This window comes from Coregonus lavaretus (genome assembly GCF_964263955.1).
Source record: "Coregonus lavaretus genome assembly, chromosome: 30".
Lineage (NCBI taxonomy): Eukaryota > Metazoa > Chordata > Actinopteri > Salmoniformes > Salmonidae > Coregonus > Coregonus lavaretus.
Genome location: NC_140017.1, coordinates 1,691,743 through 1,714,867, shown reverse-complemented (window position 1 = coordinate 1,714,867; position 23,125 = coordinate 1,691,743). Strand labels below are relative to the sequence as shown.

The 23,125-nt window shown below is 42.8% G+C and overlaps 1 protein-coding gene across 1 annotated transcript in view; it reads right to left on the bottom strand.

Moving 5' to 3' along the window:
• Positions 1–23,125, bottom strand: part of LOC311105995 (diacylglycerol kinase delta-like) — a 91,803-nt gene that overhangs the window by 60,059 nt on the left and 8,619 nt on the right. Inside the window, exons 2-5 of the mRNA XM_084148249.1 lie at positions 22,888–22,968; positions 11,180–11,284; positions 8,693–8,825; positions 2,286–2,392 (exon numbers count right to left, since the gene is read on the bottom strand). Coding sequence (XP_084004375.1) covers positions 2,286–2,392; positions 8,693–8,825; positions 11,180–11,233 — 294 coding nt within the window. The 5' untranslated portion in view covers positions 11,234–11,284; positions 22,888–22,968. The remainder of the gene's footprint in view (positions 1–2,285; positions 2,393–8,692; positions 8,826–11,179; positions 11,285–22,887; positions 22,969–23,125) is intronic.

Sequence of the window (23,125 nt, the reverse complement as noted above, 5' to 3'; positions counted from 1 at the left end):
AACGTGGCTGGGTCTTTCGGCATGACAATGATCCCAAACACACCGCCCGGGCAACGAAGGAGTGGCTTCGTAAGAAGCATTTCAAGGTCCTGGAGTGGCCTAGCCAGTCTCCAGATCTCAACCCCATAGAAAATCTTTGGAGGGAGTTGAAAGTCCGTGTTGCCCAGCGACAGCCCCAAAACATCACTGCTCTAGAGGAGATCTGCTTGGAGGAATGGGCCAAAATACCAGCAACAGTATGTGAAAACCTCGTGAAGACTTACAGAAAACGTTTGACCTGTGTCATTGCCAACAAAGGGTATATAACAAAGTATTGAGAAACTTTTGTTATTGACCAAATACTTATTTTCCACCATAATTTGCAAATAAATTCATTAAAAATCCTACAATGTGATTTTCTGGATTTTCTTTTCTCATTTTGTCTGTCATAGTTGACGTGTACCTATGATGAAAATTACAGGCCTCTCTCATCTTTTTAAGTGGGAGAACTTGCACAATTGGTGGCTGACTAAATACTTTTTTCCCCCACTGTATATATATATATTTTTAAATTTACAGATAGCCAGGGGCACACTACAACATGCAGACATAATTTACAAACAAAGCATTTGTGTTTAGTGAGTCCTCCAGATCAGAGGCAGTAGGTATGACCAGGGATGTTCTCTTGATAAGTGATTGAATTGGACCATTTTCCTGTCCTGCTAAGCATTGAAAATGTAACGAGTACTTTTGGGTGTCGGGAAAAACGTATGGAGTAAAAAGTACATTATTTTCTTTAGGAATGTAGTGAAGTAAAAGTAGTCCAAAATATAAATAGTCAAGTAAAAAAACTACTTAAGTAGAACTTTAAAGTATTTTTACTTAAGTACTTTACACCACTGAGAGAGGGCAACCATCCTTTGCCCATAGACAACAAATTATAAACGCAACATGCAACAATTTCAAAGATTTTACTGAGTTACAGTTCATATAATGAAATCAGTAAATTGAAATAAATTCATTAGACCCTAATCTATGGATTTCACATGACTGGGAATACAGACATGCATCTGTTGGTCACAGATCCCTTAAAAAACAAAAAGTAGGGTTGTGGATCATAAAACCAGTCAGTATCTGGTGTGACCACCATTTGCCTCATGCAGCGCAACATCTCCTTCTCATAGAGTTGATCAGACTGTTGATTGTGGCCTGTGGAAGTTGGCTGTGCGAAGTTGCTGGATATTGGCGGGAACTGTAACATGCTTTCGTACACGTCGATCCAGAGCATCCCAAACATGCTCAATGGGTGACATGTCTGATGAGTATGCAGGCCATGGAAGAACTGGGACATTTTCAGCTTCCAGGAATTGTGTACAGATCCTTGCGACATGGGGCAGTGCATTATCATGCTGAAACATGAGGTGATGACGGCGGATGAATGGCACGACAATTGGCCTCAGGATCTCGTCATGGTATCTCTGTGCATTCAAATTGCCATCCATAAAATGCAATTGTGTTCGTTGTCCATAGCTTATGCCTGCCCATACCCCCACCGCCACCATGGGGCAAACTGTTCACAACGGTGACATCAGCAAACCGCTCGCCCACAAGAAACCATACACGCTATCTGCCATCTGCCGGTACTGTTGAAACTGGGATTCAGGTGGCTTATGGTAGAGAAATTAACATTAAATTATTTGGCAACAGCTCTGGTGGACATTCCTGCAGTCAGCATGCCAATTGTACGCTCCCTCAAAACTTGAGACATCTGTGGCATTGTGTTGTTTGACAAAACTGCACATTTTAAAGTGGCCTGGTGGACCTGTGTAATGATCATGCTGTTTAATCAGCTTCTTGATTGGCCACACCTGTCAGGTGAATGCTCACTAACAGGGGCGGAAAGAAATATGTGGCAAAAATTTGAGAGAAATACGCTTTGGAACATTTCTGGGATCTTTTATTTTAGCTCATGAAATAGGGGACTAACACTTTACATGTTGCGCTTATATTATTGTTCAGTGTAAATGTGTAGGTTGCACAATATGTCTTCATAAAACTAACATTTTATTTTATGTATGCTTTTGCATAATGTACAATTATGTTTAATAAACCAGCTGTACTGCAATCCTCTCTAGCAGGGGTACAGGGGACATCTCTGAACAGTAACCCCATTTTTGAGGAGCCCTCACACAGCTCCGGGGTGAAGTTTCCCCTAGGTACAGATCTAGGATCAGCTTTCCCTCCCCCAATCCTAACCTCAACCATTAGTGGGGAAGATGCAAAACTGACCCAAGATTAGCACTCACCCCATCCTCATCTTCGATGATGTCCTTCCCAATGGATGCCAGAGTAGTCCACTTGCAGTTGTTAGTGGCTCGGACAGCACAACGTTTGTGGGCCTTGAATTTACACACTGTGGGAAGGAGAAATGCATCAGATTGACACACACACACACACACACAGACAAAGAGACAGACGCACAGACGCACACTGATTTAGCGTTACACCAGTACACAGAGACAGATGGTGTGTTAGATAGATAACATTACCTTTGACAGTGAGGTTTGGATAGAATAACACGAGGGTGAAGTTACTAAACATCACCCTGATACTATGTGTTGGCTATAGCATTTCACTTCCTTGACGCATTGCATTACAGTGTTGCGTGAACAGATGTAGTGAGCATCCCAAATGGCCTTATTCCTTATATAGTGCACTACTTTGACCAGAGTCCAATGAGGCCAAAGTAGCGCACTACACAGGGAATAGGGGGCATTTGGGACAGATCAGCAGCAGCAGTTTAACCCACTTTCCACAATGATACAATGTGCCTTCAAGGCCCAAACTGTGATATACAGCAATTTTGGATCATTCTCCCCCTACTGAGCTCCATATACATTCCTGAGGCTCCTTCTAAGAAAGCCAAGAGGAGAGATGTATGTTTTTGAGCTTTTTGGAGAAGATAAAGGGTCTGGGACAGTGTCAGATGTATGTGCCAGCATCTGGGGTTAACTGAAGAAAAGCAGCAATTCCTCTCTCAGAATGAACAATGGTCCCCTTTTAAGTCCGTTTATGGCTTTTGGCAGGTGACTCTAGCTTTTGGAGTGTGTGTGTGTATATAGGGGGAGTGGAGGTATAGTTGTGCTGTAATAGGCCGTTTGGAAAGAAGTAGCTTTGAGTGGTGGGTGTTGGGGAAGGACAGTCACAACCCTCTAGGGCAGGGGTAGGCAACAAGATTCAGCTGCGGGCTGATTTTTATCAGAGCGGCAGGTCGGGAGGCTGGAACATAATTATAATCATTTGAACACGGCAAATGAACCACAAGTAAGCCCAAAAAGAGATTGTATTTGAAAATAACAATCATTTCATTGCTTCAATTAATTGAGATGCAATCACATACAGTGAGCTCCAAAAGTACCGGGACAGTGACAGATTCTTTGTTGTTATGACTCTACTCATTTACATTTTACATTTTAGTCATTTAGCAGACGCTCTTATCCAGAGCGACTTACTACTCCAGCACTGAAATTACTGTATATAATTACTATGAGGTTAAAGTGCTGACTGTCAGCCTTAAGTTTAAGGCACTTTTTGTATATAGTCCCCCCATTTTAGGGGACCAAAAGTATTGGGACAAATTCCCTTAAATGTGTTTTAAAGTAGTAAAAAGTAAAGTATTTGGTCCCATATTCATAGCATGCAATGACTACATCAAGCTTGTGACTCAACAAATTAGCTGGATGCATTTGCTGTTTGTTTTGGTTGGGTTTCAGATTATTTTGTGCTCATTAGAAATTAATGGTAAATAATTGTGTCATTTTAATCACTTTTATTGTAAATAATAATATAATATATTTCTAAACACTTCTACATGAATGTAGATGCAACCATGATTACGGATAATCCAGAATAAATCGGGAATAATAATGAGTGAGAAAGTTAGCCACAAATATCATACCCCCAAGACATGCTAACCTCACCATTACAATAACAGGAGAGGTTAGCATTTTTTGGGGGGGGTTATGATATTTGTGCGTCTAACTTTCTCAATCTTGTTCCCTAAAATGGATGGACTATGTACAAATAGTGCTGTAATTTCTAAACGGTTCACCCGATATTAATGAAAATACCCTCTAATTAAAGCTGACAGGCTGCACTTTAACCTCATAGTCATTGTATCATTTCCAAAGTGCTGGAGTACAGAGCCAAAACCACAAAATATAGTGAGGTGAGGAGGAGGATTATTTAAGATACTGTTTGAAGAGGTAGGGTTTCAGATGTTTTCGGAAGATGGGCAGGGACTCTGCTGTCCTAGCTTCAGGGGGAAGCTGGTTCCACAACTGGGGTGCCAGGACAGAGAAGAGCTTGGACTGGGCTGAGCGGGAGCTGCCCTCCAGTAGGGGTGGGAGGGCCAAGAGACCTGAGGTGGCAGAACTCAGTGCTTTGGTTAGCGTGTAGGGTTTGAGCATAGCCTGAAGGTAGGGGGGGCAGTTTCTCTTGCTGTTCCGTAGGTAAGCACCATGGTCTTGTAGTGGATGCGAGCTTCGACTGGAAGTCAGTGGAGTGTGCGGAGGAGCAGGGTGACATGAGAGAACTTGGGAAGGTTGAAAACCAGGTGGGCTGCAGTGTTCTGGATAAGTTGCAGGAGTTTGATGGCACAAGCGGGGAGCCCAGCCAAAAGCGAGTTGCAGTAGTCCAGACGGGAGAGGACAAGTGCCTGGATTAGGACCTGCGCCGCTTCCTGTGTGATGTAGGGTCGTACTCTACGGATATTGTAAAGTACGAACCTGCAGAAGCGGGTCACTGCTTTGATGTTTGCAGAGAACGACAGGGTGTTGTCCAGGGTCACGCCAAGGTTCTTTGCACTCTGGGTGGGCGACTGGAGTTGTCAACCGTGACAGAGAGGTCTTTGAGCGGGCAGGCCACATTTAGCATCTACTGGCTTCCACACATAGCCTACAAGCCTCTGATGCAGACCTTTGGAACATCCACATTTTAAAAAGTCTAATAAATCCATGTAATGTAGCCTACACCTTCACAATAAATCCATTATTTATTTTAGACAGGTCTAAAGAAGCATGATATGAAGAAAATGTAGTCTATTTCAGAAGAACAGAATAGCATACTCTGAGTTGTCCTTATGTTAGGTCCTGATCTGGCTATGACAAATGGCTGTGGGCTACACTAGTTCATTTAGCAGACAAGATTTGCTTAGAATTCCGTGGCATTATTTTATAGTATGAAGAATACAATTGAACAAAGCTGAATAAAATAGAAAGGATATTTTCTCCAAACGATTTGAGGGAGTGCGCACATACAGCTATTCTGTGTTGAGCGGTTAACAAATAAATAGGTATTCCTATCTGCTTACTTTAGAGTTATTAATGTAACTTTAGTTGTTCTACAAACATTGGGCTATATGTTTTGATTTTTAATACATTGTAAGGCTGCATGATGCAACTAATGATGATTTAAAAAAAAGTTGCTTGAAAGGCATGAGCTCTGCTTTGTTTTTTGACGCAGGCTGTACACTCTACATCAGTCTCTCATTCACAATTTGACAAGCACTTGATAATGCCTAGAATTTCATGGCGGCATCCCCTTTGTGTGGCCGTAATACACCCTACAAAAATCCATGCCTTTTGCAGCCAGTGGCCGTTGTGCCCTTCTCCCTGAGTGCGCCGAATCACCTCTCACTCACATGGCTCTCCATCACGTGATCGTGTCTTTCTCACAGGCTACAAGTGAAGACAGACACATCGGGGACGCAATTGCGCGCGTCCTTATCCAATTCCGAGGTGCATTTTGAAGATATTGGAAGAACTGTCCACATTTACTTTTCATCAGTCAACAAGATGAGTAAGCCTAACGAACAGCAAAAGCACTAGCCTATGTCAATCTACTATCCCCCATAGTACAAAAGTTGACCTATTCTATTCTGTGCAATAAATACATATTCCAAACATAGTCTGGGACAGTTGTGGGATGCGATAGATCCCAAATTAATACAACCACTAGCATCCCAAAAAACTTTTCACGCGATGTGGCTGACGCAACAGATCAGAACGTTTAGCTTAAAATGTTGATAAAATGTTATCAAAAGTGACTGCAAATTAAATTATTCATGTAATGATTTTATTATAAAGGTGCATTTTTATGGTGAAAATTATCTTCCCCAAACTCACGCGCTGCTTATGTATGCCAGTTAGGCTCTACACCCCTTGTAAAGTGGATTAATGTGCTTCATTTTAAGAAGTTATTTTGCCACTTTAGTTGTGATACAAACCTTATCAAAACATATAGGCCTAAGGGCTATGAGGTGTGCGACTATGATTAGAAAAAGTCGCAAAAAAAAGGCATTGTTTCTTATGCTGGGCATCATTCACAAGTGAAAATATATAATTCACAAGTGATAGGCTAATATTGTCACCCATCAGACTATTCTTGATTTAATCTTGTCTTTACATATACAAAATAATATACACTACCGTTCAAAAGTTTGGGGTCACTTAGAAATGTCCTTGTATTCAAAAGAAAAGCAATTTTTTTATCCATTAAAATAACATCAAATTCATCAGAAATACAGTGTAGACATTGTTAATGTAAATGGCTATTGTAGCTGGAAACGGCAGATTTTTTATGGAATATCTACATAGGCGTACAGAGGCTCATTATCAGCAACCATCAGTCCTCTGTTCCAATGGCACGTTGTGTTTGCTAATCCAAGTTTATCATTTTAAAAGGCTAATTGATCATTAGAAAACCCTTTTGCAATTATGTTAGCACAGATGAAAACTGTTGTGCTGATTAAAGAAGCAATAAAACTGGCCTTCTTGAGACTAGTTGAGTATCTGGAGCATCAGCAATTGTGTGTTCGATTACAGGCTCAAAATGGCCAGAAACAAAGAACTTTCTTCTGAAACTCGTCAGTCTATTCTTGTTCTGAGAAATGAAGGCTTTTACATGCGAGAAATTGCCAAGAAACTGAAGATCTTGTACAACGCTGTGTACTACTCCCTTCACAGAACAGCGCAAACTGGCTCTAACTAGAATAGAAAGAGGAGTGGGAGGCCCCGGTGCACAACTGAGCAAGAGGACAAATACATTACAGTGTCTAGTTTAAGAAACAGACACCTCACAGGTCCTCAACTGGCAGCTTCATTAAACAGTACCCGCAAAACACCAGTCTCAACGTCAACAGTGAAGAGGCGACTCCGGGATGCTGACCTTCTAGGCAGAGTTGCAAAGAAAAAGTCATATCTCAGACTGGCCAATAAAAAGAAAAGATTAAGATGGGCAAAAAAACAGACACACTGGACAGAGGAAGATTGCAAAAAAAGTGATATGGACAGACGAATTGAAGTTTGAGGCGTTCGGATCACAAAGAAGAACATTTGTGAGACACAGGCCAAATGAAAAGATGCTGGAGGAGTGCTTGATGCCATCTGTCAAGCATGGTGGAGGCAATGTGATGGTCTAGGGGTGCTTTGGTGGTGATAAAGTGGGAGATTTGTACAGGGTAAAAGGGATCTTGAAGAAGGAAGGCTATCACTCCATTTTGCAACACCATGCCATACCCTGTGGACGGCGCTTGATTGGAGCCAATTTCCTCCAACAACAGTACAGTGACCCAACGCACAGCTCCAAACTATGCAATAACTATTTAGGGAAGAAGTAGTCAGCTGGTATTCTGTCTATAATGGAGTGGCCAGCAAAGTCACTGGATCTCAACCCTATTGAGCTGTTGTGGGAGCAGGAAGCATGGGGTGAAATCTCTTCAGATTACCTCAACAAATTGACAACTAGAATGCCAAAGGTCTGCAAGGCTGTAATTGCTACAAATGGAGGATTCTTTGCCGAAAGCAAAGTTTGAAGGACACAATTATTATTTATATTAAAAATCATTATTTCTAACCTTGTCAATGACTACATTTCCTATGCATTTTGCTATATTTTCTATTCAAACTAATTTCATGTATGGACATTTCTAAGTGACCCCAAACTTTTCAATGGTAGTGTATGTGTGAAATTTGTTTTGATTTAGAATGGACCATTATCATGCACCTGTATCAAAATAGGGGCAGTGGGGAAAAAAACCCATGTCATCTATGCACTTAAATAGCGAATGGAGGACGCTTTTCGTGTGGTTCATTTTCATGCCAGTCAGGTAGGCTATACTCCTGTTGTAAATATAAGCAATGTGCTTAATATTAGGAAAGTTGAGAAAGAAATATAGTAAGCCTATAGTAAGCTGATGGGATCCTCCTCTTTTTAGTAGAGGCCATCACTCTGTTTTCTCGTGAAATTGCATAGCCTATAGAAATGTTGCGCAACATGTGCTCATGGGCTCTCATGAAGTGTTTGATTAGATTTTCGAAGACATTTGCATTGATGTTAGAGTGACAATAGAGTGCTGAGTACCAGGCAATTAGCAAGTTTGGTAGGCTACTAATGACCAGCAGCAGCATCAGAGCTTGGAGAAGCCTAATTACCGTGACTAAATGTGAGGATATGACGGAGCCGAGTGACTTGATGTATAGAGAGAAGAGGGCCTAGAACCGAGCCCTGGAGGGAGGGGGGGAATCTCTCTCTCTCCCTCTCTCCCTCCCTCCCTCCCGATTGGGTCTCAGGTATTCAGGTACAGGTGGATCCGTGAAAACCTTTAGCTAGCATATAGCCAGGGTAGTGTGTATGTGTTCAGAGCGGTACGTACCTTCACAGGACAGTCCGTGCGAAGTGACTCCGGAGAGGGCCTCACGGCACACATTGCAGTAGGTGGGGCGGGCGTGGGAGCAGGCGTACCAGTTATGCATCCCAGAGAAGTGGTCCATGCTATACTGGGTGGACTGGGAGGAGACAAGAGAGGGGAAATAAGTCCTAAATCGTCCCCTAACCACTACTCCTTTCAGGATTTCTTCATCCTGGGTTGCATCCCAAATGGCACCCTATACAGAGCCCTATGGGCCCTGGTCAAAGGTAGTAGTGCACTTTATAGGAAATAGGGTCCCATTTGGGAAGCAGCCCTGATCTGGGGCCCTACAGATGATTAGATTTCTGTTCTTCTTATCCACCACTAATAGGCTACACTTGATTCAACTAATCAAAGGCTTAATGTTTCGATGAGAAGTTGAATCAGGTGTGTTAGTGTTGGGCTATAATAAAAAAATGTTTGCACCCGTCAGTCCAACAGGACCCTGGTTAAGAAACCCAGTGCAGACATTAGCGTAGATATACATTTACAGTGAAGGAAAAAAGTATTTGATCCCCTGCTGATTTGGTACGTTTGCCCACTGACAAAGAAATGATCAGTCTATCATTTTAATGGTAGGTATATTTGAACAGTGAGAGACAAAATAACAACAACAAAAATCCAGAAAAACGCATGTCAAAAATGTTATAAATTGATTTGCATTTTAATGAGGGAAATAAGTATTTGACCACCTCTCAATCAGAAAGATTTCTGGCTCCCAGGTGTCTTTTATACAGGTAACGAGCTGAGATTAGGAGCACACTCTTAAAGGGAGTGCTCCTAATCTCAGCTTGTTACCTGTATAAAAGACACCTGTCCACAGAAGCAATCAATCAATCAGATTCCAAACTCTCCACCATGGCCAAGACCAAAGAGCTCTCCAAGGATGTCAGGGACAAGATTGTAGACCTACACAAGGCTGGAATTTGCTACAAGACCATCGCCAAGCAGCTTGTTGAGAAGGTGACAACAGTTGGTGCGATTATTCGCAAATGGAAGAAACACAAAATAACTGTCAATCTCCCTCGGCCTGGGGCTCCATGCAAGATCTCACCTTGTGGAGTTGCAATGATCATGAGAACGGTAAGGAATCAGCCCTGAACTACACGGGAGGATCTTGTCAATGATCTCAAGGCAGCTGGGACCATAGTCACCAAGAAAACAATTGGTAACACACTACGCCGTGAAGGACTGAAATCCTGCAGCGCCCGCAAGGTCCCCCTGCTTAAGAAAGCACATATACAGGCCCGTCTGAAGTTTGCCAATGAACATCTGAATGATTCAGAGGAGAACTGGGTGAAAGTGTTGTGGTCAGATGAGACCAAAATCGAGCTCTTTGGCATCAACTCAACTCGCCGTGTTTGGAGGAGGAGGAATGCTGCCTATGACCTCAAGAACACCATCCCCACCGTCAAACATGGAGGTGGAAACATTATGCTTTGGGGGTGTTTTTCTGCTAAGGGGACAGGACAACTTCACTGCATCAAAGGGACGATGGACGTGGCCATGTACCGTCAAATCTTGGGTGTCAACCTCCTTCCCTCAGCCAGGGCATTGAAAATGGGTCGTGGATAGGTATTCCATCATGTCAATGACCCAAAACACACGGCCAAGGCAACAAAGGAGTGGCTCAAGAAGAAGCACATTAAGGTCCTGGAGTGGCCTAGCCAGTCTCCAGACCTTAATCCCATAGAAAATCTGTGGAGGGAGCTGAAGGTTCGAGTTGCCAAACGTCAGGCTCGAAACCTTAATGACTTGGAGAAGATCTGCAAAGAGGAGTGGGACAAAATCCCTCCTGAGATGTGTGCAAACCTGGTGGCCAACTACAAGAAACGTCTGACCTCTGTGATTGCCAACAAGGGTTTTGCCACCAAATACTAAGTCATGTTTTGCAGAGGGGTCAAATACTTATTTCCCTCATTAAAATGCAAATCAATTTATAACATTTTTGACATGCGTTTTTCTGGATTTCTTTGTTGTTATTCTGTCTCTCACTGTTCAAATAAACCTACCATTCAAATTATTGACTGATCATGTCTTTGTCAGTGAGCAAACGTACAAAGTCAGCAGGGGATCAAATACTTTTTTCCCTCACTGTATTAGCAAGGCAATAACGATACGGCAAAACTTCCAACTAACCTACCAAAGGTCAAATCGGAGCTTCCATACAAGTGCCTAGGCTAGGAGGGTAGGGTCCAGGGGTCAATTTGAGAGGGGGTGTCACAAGTATCTCTGCTTTCCCAAAGCATTGTGTTCACCTATCTGGTATATGGAAACTCCCTTTAGCCCATGGTTACACCAATCCAATGCTTTAAAATTGATGTGGAGTAGTGTATGAGTGCACACTTCAGGAGGAAGTAGAGATTATTGGGACGTACCCTGGGGGATTGGATGAGAAGAGAGGGAGAAAATAGTGACCCCTGACCTCTGAATCTGTGACCTTGCCCTCACCTCAAAGTGTTCTCTGTTCTGAACGCTCTTCAGGGCTGCCATCCAGTCCTCCATCTCTTTCCTGTTCTCCGCACACAGAATTAGCCGGCGACACGGAGTGATGATCTACACAAACAGAGAGAGAGAGAACAAGACACACCAAGTGCTCAGAGAAATGAAAGGGTTGTGCAATGTCATGTGGCCAGGAATGCAAACAGAGGAGGAAGCACATCCAGTCCCATGCTTAAGCTACTGAGCGGATGGGCCAACTTGAGTGTGTGTGCACAAATGTAACACAGAGATGTGTGTGAGGGTAAGTGTGTGTGTGCCTGTGTATTGTGTATCAGCCTTTTTAGATGTACGACTGTGCTTTCTGAGGGCTTTTTTGAGCAGTTGTGAGTCTGTATGTATTGATAGATTGATTGGGTCAGAAGTTGTGGATGGATGTCGGTAAGTAACGCTATTTCTACAGAGCGGACGTCAGCTTCCAATCAATTTCCTTTCCTCCGCAGCTGCTTCACAAAGGGGCTCCTGTTCCCAGACGAATAAAAATAGCTGCACGCCTTTTCTCTGTCAGAGAGCAGAACCGCAACCACGCACACACTTAAGATGGCCCATCCACACACGCACACACTATAGACTTAGTTAGACTTCTCCTCTTTGTATATGTCCCATTATGGCGTCTGTGAGTGCATGGGCAATGCCATCGAGGTCATTTCCATTTTGAAGTAGTCAATTTCTTCTTCTACTTCGTCTATGAGTTGGTAAACAAACTGAAAGGGTGCATACTACCACCTGGAGTGTGTTGTTTGAACAGGTATGAAGCCAATGTTGGTATACAGTGCATTCGGAAAGTATTCAGACCCCTTCCCTTTTTCCACATTTTGTTACGTTACAGCCTTACTCTAAAATGGATTAAATTATTATTTTTCCTCATTAATCTACACACAATACCCCATAATGAGAAAGCAAAAACAGGTTTAGACATGTTTGCGTATTTATTAAAAGTAAAAAACAGAAATACCTTATTTCCATAAGTATTCAGACCATTTGATATGAGACTCGAAATTTGAGCTCAAGTGCATCCTGTTTCCATTGATCATCCTTGAGATGTTTCTACAACTTGATTGTAGAAGCAATTGTAAATACAATTGATAGGACATGATTTGGAAAGGTACACACCTGTCTATATAAGGTCCCTCAGTTGACAGTGCATGTCAGGGCAAAAACCAAGTCATGAGGTCGAAGGAATTGTCCGTAAAGCTCCTAGACAGGATTGTGTCGAGGCACAGATCTGGGGAAGGGTACCAAAAAATGTCTGCAGCATTGAATATCCCCAAGAACACAGTGGCCTCCATCATTCTTAAATGGAAAAAGATTGGAACCACCAAGACTCTTCCTAAACCTGGCTGCCCGGCCAAACTGAGCAATCGGGGAGAAGGGTCTTAGTCAGGGAGGTGACCAAGAACCCGATGGTCACTCTGACAGAGCTCCAGAGTTCCTCTGTGGAGATGGGAGAACCTTCCAGAAGGACAACCATCTCTGCAGCACTCCACCAATCAGGCCTTTATGGTAGAGTGGCCAGACGGAAGCCACTCCTCAGTAAAAGGCACATGACAGCCCACTTGGAGTTGGCCAAAATGCACCTAAAGGACTCTCAGACCATGAGAAACAAGATTCTCTGGTCTGATGAAACCAAGATTGAACTCTTTGGTCTGAATGCCAAGCGTCACGTCTTGAGGAAACCTGGCACCATCCCAACGGTGAAGCATGGTGGTGGCAGCATCATGCTATGGGGATGTTTTTCAGCGGCAGGGACTAGGAGACTAGTCAAGATCGAGGGAAAGATGAACAGAGCAAAGTACAGAGAGATCCTTGATGAAAACCTGCTCCAGAGCGCTCAGGACCTCAGACTGGGGTGAAGGTTCACCTTCCAACAGGACAATGAATGTAAGTACACTGCCAAGACAACGCAGGAGTGGCTTCGGGACAAGTCTCTGAATGTCATTGAGTGGCCCAGCCAGAGCCCGGACTTGAACCCGATCTAACATCTCTGGAGAGACCTGAAAATAGCTGTGCAGTGACGCTCCCCATCCAACCTGACAGAGCTGAGAGGATCTGCAGAGAAGAATGGGAGAAACTCCCCAAATACAGGTGTGCCAAGCATGTAGCATCATACCCAAGAAGACTTGAGGCTGTAATCGGTGCCAAAGGTGCTTCAACAAAGTACTGAGTAAAGGGTCTGAATACTTATGTAAATGTGATATTTAATTTCTTTTACTTTTAATACATTTGCAAAAATTTATAAAAACCTGTTTTTGCTTTGTCATTATGGGGTATTGTGTGTATATTTGATTAGGGGGGGGGGGACAATTTAATCCATTTTAGAATAAGGCTGTAATGTCACAAAATGTGGAAAAGGTCAAGGGGTCTGAATAATTGCCACCTGCAGTTATGAATTGTTTGCTTTCGAGTATACCTGGATGGAATTATGTGATCCTTCCTTAACCTATAGGAAGTTCTTCAACGGTGCTGTCCATGAAAACAGGCTTTAAAGCACTAGATGTTTCTATCTACGTCTATGGCGCACGCATGCACACACACGTCTATGGCGCACGCATGCACACACACGTCTATGGCGCACGCATGCACACACACGTCTATGGCGCACGCATGCACACACACATCTATGGCGCACGCATGCACACACACGTCTATGGCGCACACATGCACACACACTTAAAAAAGCCAAAAGGCCCTCAAAAAACTCAGTTGCCTACATCTAAAAAGACTGATACAATACACACGCACCGGCAGTCCAATAATGAGTTCACTCTCTGGCATACACGGTGTCTGTTTCCCAAATGGAACCCTATTCCCTGTATAGAACACTACTTTTGACCTGGGCCCATGGAGTTAGTAGCACACTATGTAGGGAATAGGGTGCCATTTGGGAAACAGCCACCGTGTACGCCAGAGAGTGAACGGACAACACATGGTTTATCCACTAGACCAGGGGTGTTAAACTCATTCCATAGAGGGCCTAGTGTATGCTGTTTTTTTGGTTTTTCCTTTCAATTAAGACCTTGACAACCAGGTAAGGGGAGTTCCTTAATAATTAGTAACCTTAATTCATAAATCAAGTACAAGGAAGGAGCGAAAACCCGCAGACACTCGGCCCTCCGTGGAATGAGTTTGACACGTGCACTAGACACTTCTAGGCTATAGGCAGGGCTCTCCAACCTTGTTCCTGGAGAGCTACCGTCCTGTAGGTTTTCACTCCAACCCTAATCTAGTACAGGGTTGGAGACACCTACTATAGAGAGATGGAGAGAAGATACAGCACTGATCAAGTGTAAGTGAGCTAGTGGTGCGCGGGTCAGCTGTTTGTTCACCCGCACCCGCCCGCAATTGCTAATAACCCGCAACCGCCCGACTATATGTGATAAAGTGAAAATCTGAGGCCCGCACCCAACCCTAACCCACAAATATAGAAAATGCGCTATAGGCTACAGTCAAAGACTGCAGAACGATTTTTTGACAGGGGGTGCAGGATTTGTTTTTGCCTGATTTAGATATGTTTCTGCTTATAATTTCTGACATTTTGGTAGGCTATTTGTTAGTCAACTTGTCTATAATTAGACACATGAAGCTTCTCTTCTGTCATTATATGTTGCCCTAGAAGACAAAATAAACCCTTGCTCACCAGAATAATGTAATAGATCAATAGAATGAATGCTTCAATGTAGTTGACATCGGTAAAGTTCTCCGTCATCTTTCGCAGAGCAAATACGTTTAGTGACTGGGGAGAAAATACAATAAAGCAACAAAAAAACTGGTATGTCACAAGACGGGACTTCAAATAGGCCTATGGTATGTCAAGGGAACTGTAGCCTACTGTTAAGATGGGTTAAATGGAAACTGACATCTAGACATTGACTGTAGGTCTATAACCTCTCATAAAGCCTTAATAATAACTCCTGCAAAATTAAGCATTTCTTGCAGTAAAATCTTTCTGCATCTTGAGAGAATGCTCAGTTAGATACCATCTGTAGAGGTGCCGTCTTCATCATGAAATCATCTTAAAAGCTGCTAGTATTTCAACCACATAAAGAATGCATAGAAGCCTAACTGAAATTTTATCAGAAACACGTTGGGTCGTTTTCACAGCTTTCTTTTTCCTTACAACCGGTCAAACTGATGTCATTTGGACATTTTGCACAGAAAATCTTTCCCGTTTTTTTGTTGTTGCTTTCTAAACTTTCCTAAACATCTTTGCGCTGCGAAAGATGACAGAGAAAACTTTACTGACGTTAACTAGATTGAAGCATTCATTCTATCGATCTATGACATTATTCCGTTGAACAAAGGTTTATTTACTCTTCTAGGCAACATCTAATGACAGAAGATAAACTATATACTAATTATAGACAAGTTGACTAACAAATAGCCTACCAAAATGTCGGAAATTATAAGCAGAAACATCATAAGTCAAAAAATCGTTCTGCAGTCTTTGACTGTAGCCTATAGCGCATTTTCTATATTTGCGGATTAGGGTTGGATGCGGGCCTCAGATTTTCACTTTATCAAAGTCGGGGCGGTTGCGGGTTATTAGCAATTGCGGGCGGGTGAGGATGAACAAACAGCTGACCCGCGCACTACTAACACACGTCTCTGTGCTCCCCCCACCCACTCTCATTCCTGACATTCTTCTGCCTTACTTCCAGCGTGAAGTCCAGTTAAATTTGGCTCCGGCGGTTCTCCTCCTTCTCTCTCCCCCTCTCCTCTCTTCTTCTCCAGACTGTGCTGAGTGTGCTCTGCTATATTTGGTCTGGGGTTGGGAGAGAATGGGTCTGGTCCGGGTCTAGGAGCTGTAGTATACCTCTTTACTCCTTGTCACCAAGTCCCTGGCTCTGCCGGGTGCAGTCTCCCACTCCTTTCCTGAAGTCCTCCTGACGAAGCATTGACAGACAGTTCTCCGTGGCTGGCGTAGAGTTCTCCTATCTTATTTTAAAACTGTCCCGAGGTAGCCTCTCTATCTGGAGTCCTGAAAGAGGTACCTTCCGTTACTGCCTGGCTTTTCTTCCTTTTCCCCTAGTCTGAGTGTTCTAGCCAGCAGAGAAATCCCAGAATTCCCTCAGTTGTTTCTTTCTGTGGATCCCTGTAGCTGAAGGTGTTCCAGGAGGGTTTTCCTTCTCTCCCAGCTCGGCTGTTAGCCCTGTTTGCCTAGCCAGCTTAGTGGTGCTCCGACTAGGAGAGAGCTGGGAACCATGGGGCAGGCCCCTCCCCCATCCGCCTGCCTCTGTTCTCTGACTCACATATATAAACTTCCTGTCATCAAGGCGATCCCACACAGGGGGCTGTAGTGGAGGGAGGGGTGTGAGTGGGGGTGTTGAAGGCTACAAAGCAGCCCCTCTTTACAGCACAGAGAGAGAGGAGGGGAAAGGAGAGCACTTCATTTGGCTATCTGGAACTGAAAGACCACCTTCGCCTGCGCTCAGACCTGGGTTCAAATACTATTTGAAATCTTCCAAATGCTTTGAGCATTTGCTTTAGCCTTCCTGGAGTGCCAGAAAGTTTGCGACTATTCTATTGGTTCCATTGCAGCAGTCAAGTTCAATCAAGCAAAACTAAAGATTTTGAAATGATTTCAAATAGTATTTGGACCCAGGTCTGCTTGGCTCATCAACGAGAGACAGCGTGAGAAACCTCCAGCCAATACAAATAGAGCAGGAAATGCAGCTCTGTGGACGCATTCGCATACTGTACATACTGTCAACATTCTCTGTCGCGCATGCACAGACATGCATGCACACACACACACACACACACACACAGTAAACACAAACTGAAACACAAGCCGCCACTCCAGGATACTCACTGACTAACACAGCTCCACCCAGTTATTACATGTAAATGAGTCCGAAGCGTCGTTCCATGTCATTTCAGCCATGACACCATCTCAGATTGTTCTGAAATTGTTTCTGTAGTTAGAAACAGATACGATGAGCATTCCTGCAACATTATTTTGTTGAAATATAATTTGATCTCTGAGAAATTAAGCTAATTTACAAATGCTAACTTTTTCATCTATAAGTAACATCATTGGGTTACACAATCATTTTTTTTTTTTTACTTTAGGATGATTTGGACATGAAGCATGACAATGCTAATATAGGTACCATTGACTTGCATTGGATTTGTTACACAAATGCTAAAAAGTTAGCATTTGAAACAGTGGCCAGGTAAACAAAACCAAAGCATGGGTTGCTGTCATACATGGTCCATAGACTGTTTACAGGGTAAGAAAACCAACATGTAATTTTGTAATTTGGGTGAACTATCCCTTTAACAATAGATGGGGGGGATTCTTCAAAAAAAGAAACTTATTTTATTTTTTATTTAACCTTTATTTAACTAGGCAAGTCAGTTAAGAACACATTCTTATTTACAATGACGGCCTACACCGGCCAAACCCGGACGACGCTTGGCCAATTGTGTGCCGCCCTATGGGACTCCCAATCACGGCCGGTTGTGATACAGCCTGGAATCGAACCAGGGTTGCTGTAGTGACGCCTCAAGCACTGAGATGCAGTACCTTAGACCGCTGTGCCACTCGGGAGCCCAAATAATAATAATAACTTAAGAAATAAATAATCACCTAATAGCAGGAACAGCACCATCTAGAGGTCAGAAGCTGGTAATATCAGGATGTAGAATGGGGCATAAACCCAACAACTCCAATAGCTAGGTCTCTATCCAATTGGTGAAATAAATAATTCTCTCTACTATTTTCCTACCAGAGATGTGTTTCCATCAAATTGACTTGTTGCGGATAAAAGAATGTGTGTGATGACATAATGCACATAAAAATAACTTTTGCGGTTAAATTTGCATGTACCAACAAAAAAAAAAAAAGTTCAAGGAAAAATCCACCAAAAACCACTCATTCCTATAATCTAACTAATATGTGAACAATATTTTTGTGAACAAATGTTTAATTTTTTCGTTATAATAAGGTTGCTAGCAACATGTGAAAATCATTGCGGAAATCTGTTGCAGCTCAAGTTGACTACAAAATCCACAATGCAATGCTCTCTATAGCTAGGTAGCTAGCAAACGTGGCTACATACAATAATACCAAAGTCAATTTCAGTATGTGAAGTACACTATAAATACACAAAAGTATGTGGACACCCCTTCAAATGAGTGGATTCGGCTATTCCAGCCACACCGTTGCTCACAGGTGTATAAATTGAGCACACTGCCATGCAATCTCCATAGACAAACATTGGCAGTAGAATGGCCTTACTGAAGAGCTCAGTGACTTTCAACGTGGCACCGTCATAGGATGCCACCTTTTCAACAAGTCAGTTCGTAAAATGTCTGCACTGCTAGAGCTGCCCTGGTCAACTGTAAGTGTTGTTATTGTAAAGTGGAAACGTCTAGGATCAACAACGGCTCAGCCACGAAGTGGTAGGCCACACAAGCTCAAAGAACGGGACTGCCGAGTGCTGAAGCGCGTAATGCGTAAAAATAGTCTGTCCTCGGTTGCAACACTCACTACCGAGTTCCAAACTGCCTCTGGAAGCAATATCAGCACAATCAATGTTTGTCGGGAGCTTCATGAAATGGGTCTCCATGGCCGAGCAGCCGCACGCACACAAGCCTAAGATCACTTCACCATCTGGCAGTCCGACGGATGAATCTGGGTTTGGCGGATGCCAGGAGAATGCTACCTGCCACAATGCTTAGCGGCAACTGTACAGTTTTGGTGGAGGAGGAATAATGGTCTGGGGCTTTTTTTCATGGTTCGGGCTACAGCATACAATGACATTCTAGACGGTTCTGTGCTTCCAACTTTGTGGCAACAGTTTGGGGAACACCCTTTCTGGTTTCAGCATGACAATGCCCTAATGCACAAAGCGAGGTCCATACAGAATTGGTTTGTCGAGATTGGTGTAGAAGAACTTGAGTGGCCTGCACAGAGCCCTGAATTCAACCTTATCGAACACCTCTGGGATGAATTGGAATGGTGACTGCGAGGTCAGGCTTAATCGTCCAACATCAGTACCCGACCTCACTAATGCTCTAGTGGCAGAATGGAAGCAAGTCCCCGCATCAATGTTCCGACATCTAGTGGAAAGCCTTCCCAGAAGAGTGGAGGCTGTTACAGCAGCAAAGGGGGGACCAACTCCATATTAATGCCCATGATTTTGGAATGAGATGTTCGAGCAGGTGTCCACATACCTTTGGTCATGTAGTGTAGCTAGTTAGCTGTAAAATCTCCTAAACAAACTGCAGTATTAATTTAGGAGTCTACAATCTCACCATGTTCAACCTGCAGATCGATGTGCCTCAGAGTGGAGTATGACATTTTATTTAACCTTTATTTCTATCAGGGAGTCATACTGAGACCAAGGTCTCTTTTACAGATGAGCCCTGACTTTCATAAATTACAGAAAATAAACACGTCAGTGCATTCAGAAAGTATTCAAACCCCTTCCCCTTTACATATTTTGTGACGTTACGGCCTTATTCTAAAATGGATTAAATGGAAAATGTTCCTCAATCTACACACAATACCCCATAATGACAAAGCGAAAACAGGTTTTTAGAAATGTTTTGCAAATCTATAAAAATAAAAAACAGAAATACCTTATTTACATAAGTATTCAGACCCTTTGCTATGAGACTCGAAATTGAGCTCAAGTGCATCCTGTTTCCATTGATCATCCTTGAGATGTTTCTACAACTTGATTGGAGTCCACCTGTGGTAAATTCAATTGATTGGACATGATTTAGAAAGGCACACACCTGTCTATATAAGGTCCCACAGTTGACAGTGCATGTCAGAGCAAAAACCTAGCCATGAGGTCAAAGGAATTGTCCTTAGAGCTCCGAGACAGGATTGTGTCGAGGCACAGATCTGGGGAAGGGTACCAAAAAATATCTGCTTAATTGAAGGTCCCCAAGAACACAGTGGCCATTCTTAAATGGAATATACTTGGAACCACCAAGACTCTTCCTAGAGCTGGCCGCCTGGCCAAACTGACCATGGTCACTCTGACAGAGCTCCACAGTTCCTCTGTGGAGATGGGAGAACCTTTCAGAAGGACAACCATCTCTGCATTTTTCAGCGGCAGGGACTGGGAGACTAGTCAGGATCGAGGGAAAGATGAACAGAGCAAAGTACAGAGAGATCCTTGATGAAAACCTACTCCAGAGCACTCAGGACCTCAGACTGGGGCGAAGGTTCACCTTCCAACAGGACAACGACCCGAAGCACACAGCCAAGACAAAGCAGGACAAAGTCTCTGAATGTCCTTGAGTGGCCCACCCAGAGCCCGGACTTGAACCCGATCGAACATCTCTGGAGAGACATGAAAATAGCTGTGCAGCAATGCTCCCCATCCAACCTGACATAGCTTGAGAGGATCTGCAGAGAAGAATGGGAGAAACTCCCCAAATACAGTTGTGCCAAGCTTGTAGCGTCATACCCAAGAAGACTTGAGGCTGTAACCGCTGCGAAAGGTGCTTCAACAAAGTACTGAGTAAAGGGTCTGAATACTTATGTAAATGTCATATTTCAGGGGGGTTTTAAATTAGAAATTAGCAAACATTTCTACAAACCTGTTTTTGCTTTGTTATTATGGGGTATTGTGTGTAGATTGATGAGGAAACAAATTAATTTAATCCATTTTAGAATAAGGCTGTAACATAAGAAAAACATTGTCATAAAAAACTAACAAATTCATCAGTAATAAGGTCCTCAATCAGCTTTCTGAATTGCCCTAGAGGCACCAAAACATCAAATTTAAGAACATTTTGAAGGTTGTTCCACAAATAACGTGCAAGAAAACAAAAAACGGATTTACCTATTTGCATGATTATTACATTCGCAACAGCACCATGCAATGCACCCTGGACTGAAGAGGAAGACCAATAGGAGAAATGTGTTAGACCCTCTGTTAAATTACACATTTCTCGAGGTAGGAATATCGCAAATATATGATCAATGGCTCATTCGAGAGAAGACAACCTCCCGCGTAATGACATCGGCCAGTATTGAAATCTGACATGTATGATAGATGTTTTCGCGATCTAAAAGTCGGAAACCCTATCAACTTCCAGTGTAATGAGAGCGACTTTATCTCAATGCTACGTCATACTGGCCAGATTTCTGCCTACTTTAACGACAATAGCTCAGATACACATGAAAACATGAAATGACCCAGGGACTCGATAGAACGTCGCACAAAAACAATATAACATTCAAAATGGGTGAATCTTTACTTTAAATGGGTTTCCATCTTATTTTTAACTTTGTTACAAAAAAATTTGCGTTATATAGCGAATGTGCCCACTCTGGTCTTGGCAAATGCGCTCTAGCCATAAACGTGCAGATACAGTGCAGGTATAAGCCTACATGATCAGATTATTATGGACAAAGGAGCAAAATAATTATTATTTGTCAAACAGCAGCCAAGCATCAATCATCATGTCACCAGAACAAGACTCTCAATATTTATTGGAAAGGAGCATGAAACTCATCACTGTGCACTTTCATCATAAATTATTTAATCTGCGGCTCCATTCTACTTGTCAAACAGAGAACTGATACTATATCCTCGTTGTTGGGGTGTGATTGGCGTGGGGGGGTCTGTGGGTGGCTTTTCCTCATGTATAACTCATTGATAGAAAAAAGTTTGGTCCAAATCAGATGTTAGGTACTACATTTATTGAATATTATATGAACCCTATAAATTAAAATGAACAATTTGGGTGAAATCAATTAGCTTAATTTCTGAGATCAAATTATACTTCAACAAAATAAATGTTGCAGGAATGCTAACCTTATCTGTTTCTAACAACAGAAAATACTTCAGAACAATCCGATGGTGGGTGTCGAAAACCTTTTCTGCTTTTTGAGGTGGAACGACCCCAATGGCAACCTATAAATACACTTCAAAGCCAGACTCTAAACTTATTTTGGCCCGCGATTTTTTCGAAGCGAAAGAACCCCTATCGCAGAGTAGCGTGTATGTGATTAAATGTTATTCATGTCGTCAGGAATTTGGTCGGCTGACCACTGCATGACCACATGATGATGAACCTTAGGTTAGAATGACCACGGCCGAAACAGGGCTGATACATGGGTGGACAGTAGCCAAGAGACAGAAAGACATACATATAGAAAGACGGACAGAAGGAACAAGCAGGGGGAAAAGAACAAAGCAAAAAAAGTAATCTAATAAAGAAAATAAAGAAAAATAATTGGGACTATTTAGGTGGACAGTCGCCAAGAAACTTAAGAGATGTACAGAGAGAAAGACAGACAGGAAGAAAGAGGGGAACAAAGCAAGACAGAAAAAGAGGGGCCTCACAGCGACTGTCACAGGGCTGATATTTGGATGGATAGTAGCCACGAGAAACAGAAAGATATAGCAAGACGGAAAAAGAGGGGCCTCACAGCGACTGTCACAGGGCTGATATTTAGATGGACAGTAGCCACGAGAGACAGAAAGATATAGCAAGACGGAAAAAGAGGGGCCTCACAGCGACTGTCACAGGGCTGATATTTAGATGGACAGTAGCAACGAGAGACAGAAAGATATAGCAAGACAGAAAAAGAGGGGCCTCACAGCGACTGTCACAGGGCTGATATTTAGATGGACAGTAGCAACGAGAGACAGAGAGAAAGAAAAATATAGAAAGAAGAGACTCACAGTGAAACTGTTGTTGATGTTCTTAGTGCTGGATTCGGCCACGCTCGCGTCTGTCAGGTCAACCTCATCAAAGATGATGGACTGAGGGAAAAAAAAAGGAGAAAAAATTAGGTCTAAATCAAAAATACTGAAAACTGTCTGTAGATAGGTACTACTGACCTCTTTTTTCTGTTCAAATATTTTTTATTGAACACACACAAGAATGGTGTATAGGTATGAAAGACATGTGTACAGTTCT